Source organism: Medicago sativa, chromosome 5, assembly GCF_051527215.1.
Source record: "Medicago sativa cultivar Bolivia chromosome 5, Bolivia_mono, whole genome shotgun sequence".
NCBI classification, from domain to species: domain Eukaryota; kingdom Viridiplantae; phylum Streptophyta; class Magnoliopsida; order Fabales; family Fabaceae; genus Medicago; species Medicago sativa.
The window spans coordinates 11504444-11518726 of record NC_140753.1 but is presented as its reverse complement, the minus strand read 5'-3'; the positions used below and the strand labels follow the sequence as shown (position 1 = coordinate 11518726).

The following is a 14283-nucleotide window of genomic DNA, read 5'->3' as shown; positions in this document are numbered from 1 at the left end:
AGAACCTTTATATGATGTAAATTTTTTAACTATGGTCATGTACACTTGAACAAATATTAGCTAGTCCAATTAACAATTTTTATTACCTTGTTATCATCAAAACTCTCTAAGGTTTATTGTTAAACACATTTTGTTCCAACAGAAACCACTCTTGAAGATTTATTCTTTGCTCATCCGGATTCAATTGATATGCTCAACACTTTTCCCACCGTTTTGGTCATGGACTCCACCTACAAAACCAATACATACTGAATGCCATTATTTGAGATTGTTGGTGTCACCTCTACCAAAATGACCTATTCGGTTGCGTTTGCCTTTCTTTCCTTTGAAAGAGAGAATAACTTCATATGGACACTTGAGATGTTGGTTGGTCTTTTGACCTTAAAACACAACATGCCTAAGGTGACTGTCACCGATAGGGACCCCGCTTTGATCAAAGTCATTGCTGAATTTCTGCCTAAAATGGACCATGTACTTTGCTATTTTCATATTGAGAAGAATGTAAGATCTAGGTGCATCACGGATTGTAAAGTCAATGCCAAGTCTTCAAAAGGAAAAGGAAAAGTTGTTGCCAAAGAAGCAAAGGAAGCGGATGATGACAAGCAATGTGAGCTTGTTAAGAAAATAATGAGTGCTTGGAGAGATGTGGTTAACTCTCCTACGGAGGATTCATTTGCAATTGCATGGTTGACATTCAAAGATAAGGTATACATACCGTTTCCATTGTTTGTTAAATATGTTGAGGAAACCGTTTTGCCTCTTAAGAAACATTTTGTGAGTGCATGGACGAATACATACTTGCATCTAGGGTGTAGGAGCACCAACATTGTTGAGTTGGCTCATGCACAATTGAAAAGATACTTGAGGAGTAGTGTGGGAGATTTGGCATCATGTTGGGATGAAATAGACAAAATGTTGAAAAACCAATTCGGTGAGATACATGGGAGTTTTGGGAGGAGCAAAACTGTCATGGTGGACAAATACAAAAAAAAAACAAGTTATTCTCCAAGTTGGAGGGGTATGTCTCTAAGGCCGCCTTGGGTTTCATCGATGAAGAATATGAACGCTCTAGGAGATTCGGCTTTGCTAAAGAAGATTGTGGTTGTGTGCAAATGGAAACGTTCGGGTTGCCTTGTGCTTGTATTCTTGCCTAGAAGAGAAAGAAAAAATTTCCTATTCTTTTGGATGAAATACACCCTCATTGGCGAAGGTTAAGTGTAATTGGAGAAGAGGTCGATGCCAATTTTTCCATTACGGAGGAATGGGACGCCATTCAAGAACGTATCAAGAGGGCCCCTTACAAGATGAAACTCTTCATCAAATACAAATTCCGTGAACTAGGATTTTCGGAGGAAACAATGTTGAAGCCACCTCCGAGAAAAGTGGCCACCAAGGGGGCACCTAAAAGGGTGAAGTCTACACCGAAAAAGAGGTCCACCGGTCGAATCCCCTCTAGGTGGGAGACTATTGATGCTCAAAATCCCGATAGTCAATGCTCACATGCCAAGAGTAAGTCTCAAAAGACTAAAGGTTCTCGTCTTGGCACTTGCTCCCGCTCACAAACTTAAACTCCTGCTTCAAAAAAACAACCTTATTTGCAAATACCATACATGTCACAAATTCCAAATCTCATGAGACCTTACGTTGAAGACGTTGTGAATGTTAGAGGGGATGGTAATTGTGGTTTCCGGATCGTAGCTAGGCACATGGGATTTCATGAGGATGATCATGTTTTGGTTCATCATGCACTTATTAATGAGTTGAAAACTCACAAGAGTGACTACTTGCCAATATATGCTACCGAGAGCCGTTACAAACTTATCTTGGATGGTTTACACCCTCCAATAAGTAAAAGTGGTATTGCACCTCCAGAGAAGTGGTTGACCACTCCGGATATGGGTCACATTATTGCTAGTTGCTATAATAGAGCGGTTGTTCAATTGACTTTGCCCGAATTGGGTGGTTCATGTGAGACATATTTTCCAATCCGGAGTGCTCCACCACTTAATCCACATTCCAACATAATGTGCCTTTGCTTGATTCCCGACCACTTTCTTCATGTGAAGTTGAAAGAAAATTGTCCGCTACCACCTCCTCCTAAGGAGTGGATGACTCACAAGATTGGTGAAGCGGAGCAATGACTTTTTCAGTTTTTGGATAGAAACGCCGCCTTCGATGAGCTCATGTCTAAGGAGCCGATGCCTCCAAAGAAACCAACAAATGAGCACAATCATATTACTTTGGACACTTCGGAAAAGCCAAAGCAAGAGAACGAAGTCATGGATGAAGATGAAGATTATGACTATCAGTGGTCTAGTTAGATAGGTTATGACACTTTTGGGTCGGTGGGTGTTCGTCCTATTTTTTGGTGGTATTACACCCCAGCATATTTTTTGGATCGTTTATATGTGATTACGTGATTGTGAGAAAAACGATGTTTTTAAGTAATTTTGATCAATTATGTCGTATTATCCAATAAACTACTTAAATTGGCGTAATTTGGTTAAGTTATGACTGTGGCGTGATTATGGGTCTTTCTAGACTTTTCAAAAGTTTGTTCTGTTACTGCATGCATTTAATGCAGTTTCTGCTATGAACGTGAGTTAACTCACGCCAGTGCAAATGCCAACGTGAGTTAACTCACGCACTGCATTACACTAACGCATGTTAACATGCGCAAAGTTTTTTTTTACAAATAACACAAACGCATGTTAACATGCGCGATGTTTTTCTAGAAATAACACTAACGCATGTTAACCTACGTAACATGACTTAACATACGTTAACATTGAACCCACTTGGGTTGGCCTAGTGGTATTGGCTTGGGACCTGGGAGTGTGCTCCTCCTCAAGGTCTCAGGTTCGATTCTCTCTGGTGCCAATTTGAGGGGGTTAGTTTAGCTTCTTCAAAAAAAAAAACATACGTTAACATTTGCACTAGCGTGACTTAACATGCGTAGGGGCGTTAAGGTCTTTTACTTTGGGCATGAGCAATATCATTTGAGTAAAGAGCATAATTCATAGCAGGAAATCCCATTCTCTAAAGAATCACAGTCGGTTGTATCTTCACGCTATGCAATGTTGGCCCAACTAGATGTTGCTGAGTACCACACAAAAAAAGGCTTATAGTTAGAATTGTTGGGTATTTTGTCATAGAAAGTTGTTCAATAAACATTTCAATTTCAAACTCGATTCGGTCATAACTTCCGATCATTTGTTTTTGTGTGTCGAATTTGAGAGGATAGTAACCCTGATCGACATTTTTTAGTCAAGTCAGTAATTTTGATGTGTCTATCGAGCAACCCATTTCATGGCATCTTTGTTACAAAGCAAATGTTTTATCTTTTGGGAACCTAAAGGAAGAGCTTTGGTAGCCTCCGCCTTGGACCGGACACGACTTCATCTTGAGGGGAAAAACATGCATGTACTTCGATCATGGCGTTCTTCTCTGAGCTTCTACTTTTTTTTTCCTTCCCCTAAACAACTTGTTTGTAACACTCAACATGGCTGTTCATGATACTAGTTATAATTGATGGCGATTCTTAACCAAAAGCTATGTTCTTTTTATCAACTCTCAACTGAATTCTTTGAAACTTTGAACTATGATTGGATAGGATGTGTATCTTTATCTCTTGTGAGTAGTTCTCGAGATTTTTTCCGAACATAATTTCTTTGTCCCTTTTTAAACCTAATATTTTCAAGCTAACAAGTGTCATTAAAGATATTGTTTAAAGAATTCACACAAAAAAACCTTGTCTCAAAAATACAAATTAAACACATAAAAATCATAATTACACAATTTTCTAAGTAAAAGTTACTATTTTGAATTGTTTAGACAATGTCATAAAGACACTTATTATCATTCTCCTAATAAATATTATCAAATGAAGATATGATATGAATTTTTTTTTTTTTTAAGGGAGGCAAGATATGAAATTGTGAGGTTAACATTTTAAGAGAAAAGTCGAATCTAAAATTAAAAGCAATGATATGAAATCATGAGAGCGGAGTTGAGTGAATAATTAAGAACAACAAAGAGATCAAATTATAAGATTAATATCTTTAAATAATCATAACATATAGGTAGAGAAAACTCCAAACCATTAAAAAAGTACTAATTAAGTTTGAAGAATGTTAAACAATGTCCTTAGAGTATTGGTTAAGCAAGCAAAATAAATACTTCCTATGTCCCTTAATGTAATCTCGCTTTACTTTTTTCACATATCTTAAGAAAAGATGTCCGTGTTAATATTACCATATTGTCCTTTGTTTGTATATGTATTAAATTTGATTTTTTAAATTTCAAGATAAATTAGTAGTATTAATTAGGGGTATGTTTAGGAAAATAATAATAAATGCATCTATTAATTTGAAAAGGATTTTAGATTTAGGGACAAAAATAAAGTCAAATGGGTGGTTAGATATAGGGAAGGAGGGAGTAACTTTTTATACAAAGTAGTGTAATTATCATGTAATCAAAAGTCTAAGTAGTGTAATTATCATGTAATTATCAAGACAAATTTTCTATTTATAGATTTTTTAATCATTACCCTGAGTACACTGGTTAGCAAGACCCATTAAATTTTATGAATGGCAAAACAGTGATCACACTTTTGGACGGGATGTGTGTTCCTACTTGGGAAACTCCAATAGACTTAATCATCGCATAGAAATATTAAAGAGTGTCTTAAGGCGTTAGTTAACCGAGTAAAGATAGAAATGTTATATTGAAAAATAGTAAAAATGGTGAATTGAAGTTTTTAAAAATTTAAAACTTATTGATTGATTTTATTGCAAATCTACTATTTTTTATTTTCTTAATAAGTGTTCTTATTTTTTTAGGTTCATTGAATAATTAATGTATTTGGACTACATCTCTTCAAAAAAAAAATGTAGTTGGACTACAATGTAAACTAAATACATCATTTATTCAATGAACCTAAAAAAAGAATATTCTCTTATATTAAGGAGCGGAGGGAGTATTTTTTACATGAAATCTTGAAAGGAGCACACTTTAGAGTCTCAAGTCAACAACGTTAGACAAACCCAAGTGAGTTTTGAAAATTTAAAAATTTAATATTATGTTCGAGTTTTCTAAATTTGTAAAGGGGTTTTCTATAATGTTGCACATGTTAGACAAACTCATTTATAAAATCTGAAGGTCAGATTTAGGTCTAATGTCAAACTAAGACTTTGAATTTTTTTAGTAGACACAGGTAAGAAGTTGTAGGCATAAGTTAAAATTAAGCAGTAACAATAATCGTATCTAATTTATCTTGAATAACATTAACAATCAGTGGCTATGGTTAACACAAAACACAAGCCTAAAACTTCTAAAAGGAATAGTGATTTTGATATCAAAGCCTAATGTTAATAGTAGTATATGTTAACATGATTCCTCCCTCAGAAACCTCATTTGTTTTGCAATGAAAGCTTCTATCGTACGCTGAAACTCTTCATTACTCAGCTTATCTTCCGGATACAATACTTCCCTTACCTTCTCCTTCTCCGTCTCCGATCGCCGGAGTATTTTCTGTCTTTCCGTCTGCTCCTCATCCTCTCCCTTTCCGTTTACATTCTCCGGCAGAGACTGACTTCGACTATAAACCTTTCTTCCCAAGTTACCAGAATATGTTGCATAGCATGAGTCTATATCATCCGTACAAGTGTCCTTAATCTTCTGCTCCACTGGTGAGGCAGAATCATCGGTGGTGGAGGAGGAGAGGAGGTCGGACTGAGCAAGGAGGGCAGCGATGATAGCGTTGGAGATGGCAAAGACGAAGAGAGGGCTTCGGAGGAAGTCGGCAGAGATGCTTAGGGCTAAAGGGAGGCGAGTGACGATCCATAAGAGGAAGAGGAGAGCTAAGCATAACTCGAGAAGGCGAAGCATTTTGGTAATGCCGGTGAAAAGATTGTATGTTGACATGAAGCTTTGTTTCTCTGTTTTGAAGTTGCTCAGGTTGAATGCTTCCATGGAAATAATGGAGCAATAGAGAGAGAGAGAGAGAGAGAGAGAGAGAGAGAGAGAGAGACAGGGAAATTTTTTGAAGAGAATGAGAGGGGGAAGATGAGACTTGAGAGCCTCTTTTATACTGCACAGTGCTTGATATTTTTTAATAAAGTTTTTCTTTTAGAATTAAGGAAGAAAATATTATTAATAATAAAAGTGAAATTAATTAATTAATTAATTAACTATTCAATTTGACAATGCAAACGTGTTAAATCTTTTGAGTAGAGTTTCACCACCAATTACGATTTTATCTGACTTGAACTATTAGTTTTTGTAATTACATGCTGAAAAATCTAGCTCACTTCAAAAGATTGTCGGTTTACAATTGTATTTTATGAAATTCGAATTCATCCTTAAAGTTACATTATTTAGCTCGTAGTACTTTTATTTTTTATTTTGAGTAAAACAGCATTATTTTATTTATGTATTTATTTACTTACAAATGCAAGTTTAGTCAACAAACGAAATTTTTCTCTTGTGTGATGGTAATTAGGTGATTATTAAGTGAGTCTCTACTTCATTTTAAATGAAAGTGGGGAATTAAATGGTATTATTTCAATCTTTGTTAAATAGAGTACTCAACATTGAATCATTTCATATAATATCATTTTTTATTTTTAAGTATTTCAAATAAATTTCAAAGTATAAAGAAATATCCAAAATAATTATAGGATAACCAAGAATTTTCCTAAAAAGTTGTCCATAGAAAAGTCAAGCTTTGGAAACACAGTATACATTAAAATTGACTAATTCCAATCGTGCATGTATAGAAGTAGAACAGAATCAAAACTGCTCTAACAAACTGGCGTACTGAAATTGTATTATTGGACCTGCTGCTATCTACTCTCCAGTATCTTTTTGCAGTATTTCATTTCCTTCTTTTCAATTCAAAAAGTGGTTTTATTCGTATACATCTTATAAATATATACGTACTTACTTTTATTTATTTGTGGTATTTATAATATGCATTGGTTATTATTTATCAGCTCATTTTAATTAGTCAAAGAAAAAAGTTATGAGAATGGATGTAGGAGAATGAAAATATACGTGAAAGAGTGGTTGTTAGACAAGATGTGGCATTTCACGTGAGCCTATGAATCAGCTTAAAGTACCATCACTCGTGCATTCTTTTTCTTCTTCAAAACATTGCTTTGCTTCTTCAATCAAACAAAAGGACCACAATGTACTAAATTACCAATTCAACTTTCCAACTAATTAATATACACCTTGTTTGTGCTCAAAACCTAGCTAAAATATTCTAAGATTCGTCGTTTAACGTAACATTTGCTGCACCAAGGTGCTCTAAATGTCATGAGTTGGTAACATTTGCTGCACCTTGACTTTGAGACTTATTTTCAAGTTGAATCTGACTGAATTTGAGGATGCTTGTATATGTAAATTGTAATAACTATAGTTCTTTCTCGTAGTATATATATTTTGTTACCTACCCTATGACTCATAGCTTTCCATGGCCACATAAATCACCCAATTTAGATATTTGTAACCCAAGATATATGGTCTTCACAAGATATAAATGTCAAGTAAAAATAAAATTTGAAAATTACCCAAATTTAACAATTAAGCCCTATAAAGTCAACAAATGCAAAACACATTCATTACTTTTAATATTTAGTCCATAGAGAAAGTATTTAGACCAAATCTAAAGTAGTATAAAGCACATCAAAATCAATTTATCATCAACCAACTAATAGTCATAGGATATACAGATGTTATTGTATTCTTCATTAACATAATACAATCATGGTTTTAAATTATGATGATGTCCAAAAGACAATTGTTGCAACATCAAGGTTTTTGTGTTTATCACGTCGCGAGTGCAATCGTAGATGTAACAGTTTCATTTGTTCACAATTTTACGCGAAATAAAGAATCACGGTGTAACTACAACCACAATTGTAGACCTTGATGTGGTCATATACGAATCTATTATAATTGATCATATGATCTACTAAATTATATTAAGAAAATAGTCTCTTTTTCTACATGATCATATTTTGTGGTTGAAAGAAAAGAGATTATCTAAATCCACAACGATCTCAAATTCAATTGCTCCTACAAAATTTGAATTTTCCAGAATCACGTGGAGTGAGGTAGGAGAGATTTATTTTTTCAAATTGTCAAAGACAAGGTGTGTGTAGGGGTAGGAGTAAAGCTAATGGTAGGAAATAAAATTTTCTCAAAATAGAGAGAAAAAAGTTCAACACATAGTGAAGCCCAAACACATGAGGCCCTTGCCCAACAGGACAAGAAAGCAGCCCACTCCATTCCACAACCCTGAAATCTCAATGAAATGCAGCATTCAACAAGATGAACATTGCTGTTTAGACCTTGAACAAGGCTAAGAAACATTATGAAACGGCAAATTTAACCTCAATTTCCATCGGCAGTTAACTGCCGCCGGTTAAAATTCATCGGCAGTTAATTGCCGATGATGTTATTTTAGTATTTTCGTGGTGTTTTCTAGACTCCTTTGATGTGGGAACAACAACAATCCAACAAGATTGTCTTTCCTTTCAAATGCTATTATGTGTTCATGTACGAATCGATTATAATTGATCATATGATATACATGAACATCAAAAACAAAGTTATCATCTTTATAGGAACAACTTATACAAAATGAATTTAATTTATTCAAAACAAAAGAAAGAAAAATTATAAAATTGGGGAATTAGGCTAAAATTCAAAGTAAACGGTCAAGGACACAACCAACATCTGTTTCATTATAAACTTTATAAGAAAAACCCAATGCAATAAAACTAAAACTTCGGTGAAGGAAAAAAGAGTGTAGAACAACAAAAGTTTGAGCCCATGAAATACATTAGAGAAACGATAATCACAAAGCCCTAACCTATTTCGGTTAAATACATCAGCAAACACAATCTGGAAGCCTTAATTATTTACTTTTAATAGTTTTGTATTCTTCTTGACATAATAGAAAGAAAGATCAAGAAAAACATGTAATAAAACTAACAGTACTATTACACAACATTACTGTGCTTGTAGGATAACCAAAACACAAGTAGATGCAAAAGAAAAACTTAAAACAACCTTAGCTTTCTCTAATAAACAAACGAGAAGCCGAAAGCATGACATGGCGATAAAAACACGTATATATAATTTAGTTACCCTCTTGGACGTAAACATTCTGATTCATCTCAAAGAGAGAAACCTTTACTTTAAAAATGTCTTCCCAACACAACACAAATAATAAGCAAACTACTAGTCCATATTCCAATTTCAGAAACCAATTTGTCTTCCTCTATTTCCACCAACGCGCGAAGACCTTCTTCCGTTAAATCTAGCTCTTTTCCATCGTCGTTCATTAGCGATCTTTGCATAAATCTTCCGAATAAGGTATAGTTTATGAGATTGCTGAGCAATGACATTAGCAGTAGAAGTACTCTGACCAAGCGATATTCCATAGCCATCGTCGAAAGATTCCATTCCTTCTGTAAGAAGTTGCCAGAACAATGCTCCACTCGCTGGACCTCCCCTTTTCGCAGACGCATATATCTTGTAGTACACGGTATTGAAAAGTTGATCTCTCTGGTTACTACTGAAACCTGAATCTTTAAATGATTTTCCAAATTCTGCTACTAGAATTGGTTTTTTTAGAGCATATTGTGCGTCTAGGAAATGAGCACTGAGCCAGTTGTTCAAAAATGCAAGCTGATCTTGCTCATTTGAACTTTGTACCCTGTTTGTGCAATCAAAGAAAAAACAGTTGTTATATTGTAATTGATGCATATGAAAAGTTAATCCAATTAAATCATGTACATTTGGATTGAAAGTGAATTTGACAGAATCATGGTGAGCTATGGTGATTTCGTGAAACTCATCATGATTCTCAACATGTACTTAGTTAGAAGTTAAATGATTTGATTCTAAAATTAATGAAATTTCAAAATGATTTATATGATTGTATTGATCAATTTAAATCTTAGAATATGCTCACAAACTAATGTGTTAAATAATTTTTAACTTTGATGCTCCCAAAATTGCATTGTAAACAAATTAAAAATGGGAGTTCTCGAATTTTGGGAGTAGTGATGCTAGGCACTACTATATTTTTAGTTACCATTGGTCGGGATAACAATGAACGGTTGCAAAATCGATGCCTGGGATTCGATTGTTGGCAATGAAGTCTGTCCCTATGTTGTTAATAGTAGGATTGAATTTGGTCCTTTGAGGTGTTGATTGTCCATAAAACCCTTCAAGTCCAGCTTCCAATAAGTGATTCCTGTCAATGGACTTCACTAAAGAAGCCATTTCCGTGATCCAACCCTATAATCAAAAGTTAAACAGTCAGAGTCAGCTCATGGAAAGTATAGCATGGCCTTAAAATCAGGTCCGTGATTTGTGAAATTTGTCCAAATCATATTAAGCCACATACATACTATTGCAAAAGTTTCTACTACCAATAATATTGGTAAGACTTTAGATTATAATAAGACACTTTTTTACTAGAAACCAGTTGCTTAAGATTTAAAAATAGGTTTAGTTTTGATACGCGGTCAACAAATCACAATCAATCATATATGTGACTTTAAAAATAGTTACTATAAAAATCAAACGTTTGTAATGATTTAACAACTACGATCAATTGTCTATGTAAAAAATGTTCATAATTAAATCCGTAAAATAATTGAAGTGTAATTTATTTGGCTAGTTATGTACTTTTTGTGCAAAATTTTGATCTATCACTATCAATGAGAGGAATAAAAGCAGTGGGGAAAGTCAAAAAGGAAAAGAGAGATAAAAAGAAAAAAGGGGTGGAAGAATCAAGAAAGAGCAAGAAACAAGTAAAGTAAAGAATAAAAATACTTGACCTGAATAGTCCTTCCTGAAGGATCTGATGTACACCTAGGTTCATTCATAAGCTCCCATGCCATGATTGTTGGATCATCTTTGTAATGAATTCCAGTAAAACTGTTGTACCTGTTGAGAACAGTCTGTGGAAGATCCAGGAAAATAAATCACATCAAATTATGTCATCCTAACTACAAAACTATGCTCCTAGTATTTCTTATACAAGTATCATCAGATCAAATGCAAATTTAATTATGTAACTCATAAGTAATATTGTATTTGGACGATGGAATTAGAGTGCTCGGATTAGTTGGTTATTGGGCCGGATATTAAGTCTTAAAAAAAATAAAAGAAAATTATGTTAACTCATAAATAAGAAAAAAGTTTTAATTCGAAATCAAATGCTAGCAAATTTGTGACTGTGATTGAGACAGTATTAGTAATGTTACTAATGCATTCTTTATCAGAGTCACGAATTTTAATAAAAACTCTCTAAAAGAGTTTCCAATCCTACAAACTAAAAGGAACAAATTTCATTTTCTAATGTTTTAATCTCACCCATATGCTAATTTCCATATTCAATTTTTACCAAGTAAGACAGAAGAAGTTTTACTAGTGCTAACCTTAACATGGTTGATGTAGAAACCTTTAACAACAGGGTTCCTAAAGAAATCATCATCTGATGTCAAATACTGTCCATTATTACTTCTAGCCCAGTTCACATACTGCTTCTTCCCTCCAAAACTCTCATAGTTGTTCACCAAGCTTAGTATCAGCTTAATCCCATGCTTTCTAGCCTCAGATATAACAAAATCCAATCCCTTCAAACCAACAAACATAGACAATCAGATACAAAATACATTCAACTACCAAATGATATATTAAATCGAACAATTTCCGCAAGGAACTGGAAGTTTAAGACAAAAAAATGAACAATTTTCAACTTTTTTTACGGAAACAATTCTTGATCTGACTTTATTTACCTCGTAATCTAACTTTGGATTACGAGGACCCTTTCTCAAGGATGGTTATGACAAAGCAAATTGTAAAAATTTAAAGCTTGTTTGACCTTGAATAGTTTATGAAAAATAAAATACCTTAAACATTTGTTCATTGTAGAAACCAGGAGAATATTGCAAAGGACTATAACCACCATCACTGAAAGCCCAAGTTCTAGCAACAGTAAGTCCATGGCTTGTTGCTTCACGGAAAGCATTTGAAACCTTGAATCTCTGAGATGGATCAGAAGCTGTATACATTAACCAGTAAGCATTAAAGCCATTTGCATAGTAAGGATTTCCATTTAACATGAAGTGAATGCCTCTTGTTCTCACAAAACCATCACCAGCAGCTTCTACATTGACATTGAAAAAACACTCTTGATGGACCAAAATGACCAAAAGAAATAATAAAGCAAAATGCTTCATCATTCTCTTAGTTTCTTCAAGATACACTGAAAACACTATCAATGTGTGAGGAATTATTTTGTTGGTTTGTTATATGCTTAGTATAGTGAGTGGTAAGACTTAAGAGGAAAGGCAAAAGTGCATCTCTTTAATGGGAAGTTGTTGGACCATGAAAAGTGAAAAGGAAGTTTGTCAAAGGAAATTAATTACAAGTAAGGAAAATAAATTTGAAGATTTGCAAGAAAAAGAAAATTCTTTTGAAAATTGTAATTATTATTCTAGACCTTTTTTTAGGGTGATAGATATTCTATACCTAATCAACTAAAGTAGTGAAGTTAAAGCAATTCCACTTTTAAATTATTTTGAGGTGTAAAAAGAAAACAAAAGAAGCAAAGAATAACCTCCCAGTTTGCTTAATTTTTTTTTTATGAATACAATTACAAAAATAGTCTTATGCTAATTATGATTTTTCTTTTTAATTTAAAGAATGGCATAAGTTATAGAGTCTAACTTTTACTATAAAAAGTAAAGAAATGAAAATTAATATTAACTGAAGTTATTAATGACCAATTTACAACCGTTTTTTAAATACGATTTAAACGCCTCCTTTTACTAAAGTCAAACTCTTATCCCACACACACTTCATTAACTAAACAATTGAGTTGAAGTGGGTAATAAACTCCACCAAAGAACGAATTGTTTTGGATAAACTGAGAGAAGAAACATAACTAATGTTTTGGTTTTTTCTAAATTATGAATAATTACCAATAATTAACCCAATAGCTAATGAAAATTAGTGCATAAACAAATTTATTAGTGGAGTAAAAATTAGTTTGTAGAATACCACTTACAAAAATTTTCATCTACAATTGTGCAAGGGTAGTCTATAAATATGATCTACTAAGAGAAGTGAACTATGACTAGGTATCTATTTGTCCACAATGATCGCACAAATAAAACTCTAAATTGAATTAACTTCTAAATTATGTCTTAATTTCCCTAATAATTATTATATCTTAATTAGTTAATTTTTTAAAACATGTTATTGTTGTAATATATTCATCGACTTTGATGACTAATTTTTGTGGGATAATCTAGTTGGTCACCTACAATAAGATATCCTATTTAAAACATATATTTTCGTCCAGAAGTTCGAACTAGAGTAAGGCTGGAAATGAGTCGAGTCGAATCGAACCTGTCTGATCTCGTCTCGACTCGTTAAGAATTGGATCGGTTCAAACCTCGGTTCGAGTTTGACACGAACTTTTTTTTTCAACTCAAGTTCGGTTCGTTTAAAGTTCACGAACAGTTTGGTTCAGTTCATTAGGTTCAATTCGTTTGTTCAAAGCATGTAACTTTAGGTATGGAAATGAGTAAAGTCACTTGAACCACGCAACTCAAAAGTCAAAGAGTTTAGCTATTATTACACATAGTAGCAATTAACACTGGTATGCAACCACCAAATCCAGTTTTGCTTTCTTATGTCATATGTTTCTCTTATTATAGATAGTCGTATCCTCCATTTTTCATGCATGTTCCGATGCGGGACTATTTTAGTTTTGAAATCCTTAAAAACTACAACAACATTGTGCATGACGTTGTCTATCAATTTTAAAGTAGCTCATTTTTATCCTATTATTGCTAAGTGCTTGTCTTAGGTTTTAAAGTATTATATATATAATCAATTATCTAATTGTGTAAAATCAATTATATATAAATTTAAAAATATTTTTTAAGTGTTATATATATATATATATATATATATATATATATAATCGAGTCATCTCGTGAACCAAACGAGTCGAACTACATATAGCTCAAGTTCAGTTCAATTAGTTGACGAACTTAACTTTCAGTTCAAGTTTGGCTCATTTGGTTCATGAACCAAGTTCGACGAATCAATTGTCGAATTGAATTACGAACTCTAATCGAGTTGGTTCGGTTTATTGTCAGCCCTACTAGAAACCTTGTTTATAAGATTTGGATACAATTCTATACAGATTAATTGTTTATTCATAGTTAACTGTTTATTTTA

At 33.4% G+C, this 14283-nt stretch overlaps 4 protein-coding genes across 4 annotated transcripts; 2 read left to right on the top strand and 2 right to left on the bottom strand.

Moving 5' to 3' along the window:
- The first annotated feature begins 291 nt into the window (after window positions 1-291).
- Window positions 292-1568, top strand: LOC146920026 (uncharacterized). The gene is made up of 2 exons (XM_085711092.1): window positions 292-1106; window positions 1211-1568. The coding sequence occupies exons 1-2, from the start codon at window positions 292-294 to the stop codon at window positions 1566-1568; spliced, it is 1173 nt and encodes a 390-aa protein (XP_085567218.1).
- A 42-nt stretch (window positions 1569-1610) lies between these two features.
- LOC146920025 (uncharacterized) lies at window positions 1611-2141 on the top strand. Its single transcript, XM_085711091.1, has one exon. It carries the CDS (start codon window positions 1611-1613, stop codon window positions 2139-2141), a length of 531 nt encoding a protein of 176 aa, XP_085567217.1.
- Window positions 2142-5242: 3101 nt separating this feature from the next.
- On the bottom strand, window positions 5243-6031 carry LOC146920024 (uncharacterized). Its single transcript, XM_085713393.1, has one exon. The coding sequence runs from the start codon at window positions 5971-5973 to the stop codon at window positions 5386-5388; it is 588 nt and encodes a 195-aa protein (XP_085569519.1). The 5' UTR covers window positions 5974-6031; the 3' UTR covers window positions 5243-5385.
- A 2787-nt stretch (window positions 6032-8818) lies between these two features.
- MAN7 (Glycosyl hydrolase superfamily protein) lies at window positions 8819-12316 on the bottom strand. Its single transcript, XM_085713410.1, has 5 exons — window positions 11940-12316; window positions 11466-11663; window positions 10863-10985; window positions 10112-10317; window positions 8819-9730 (listed from the first exon to the last, which is right to left on the bottom strand). The coding sequence occupies exons 1-5, from the start codon at window positions 12270-12272 to the stop codon at window positions 9271-9273; spliced, it is 1320 nt and encodes a 439-aa protein (XP_085569536.1). The 5' UTR covers window positions 12273-12316; the 3' UTR covers window positions 8819-9270.
- Window positions 12317-14283: the final 1967 nt, after the last annotated feature.

What these genes read in the sequence shown, in the direction of transcription:
- LOC146920026 (XM_085711092.1), top strand. Translation starts at nt 292, where the DNA reads ATGACCTATTCGGTTGCGTTTGCCTTTCTTTCCTTTGAAAGAGAGAAT. An exon ending in CTAAAGAAGATTGTGGTTGT is followed by an intron (nt 1,107 to 1,210) that starts GTGCAAATGGAA and finishes TCATTGGCGAAG; the next exon opens with GTTAAGTGTAATTGGAGAAG.
- LOC146920025 (XM_085711091.1), top strand. Translation starts at nt 1,611, where the DNA reads ATGTCACAAATTCCAAATCTCATGAGACCTTACGTTGAAGACGTTGTG.
- LOC146920024 (XM_085713393.1), bottom strand. Translation starts at nt 5,973, where the DNA reads ATGGAAGCATTCAACCTGAGCAACTTCAAAACAGAGAAACAAAGCTTC.
- MAN7 (XM_085713410.1), bottom strand. Translation starts at nt 12,272, where the DNA reads ATGATGAAGCATTTTGCTTTATTATTTCTTTTGGTCATTTTGGTCCAT. An exon ending in CTTCAGGAAGGACTATTCAG is followed by an intron (nt 10,318 to 10,862) that starts GTCAAGTATTTT and finishes TTTTGATTATAG; the next exon opens with GGTTGGATCACGGAAATGGC. An exon ending in CATTGTTATCCCGACCAATG is followed by an intron (nt 9,731 to 10,111) that starts GTAACTAAAAAT and finishes TTGCACAAACAG; the next exon opens with GGTACAAAGTTCAAATGAGC.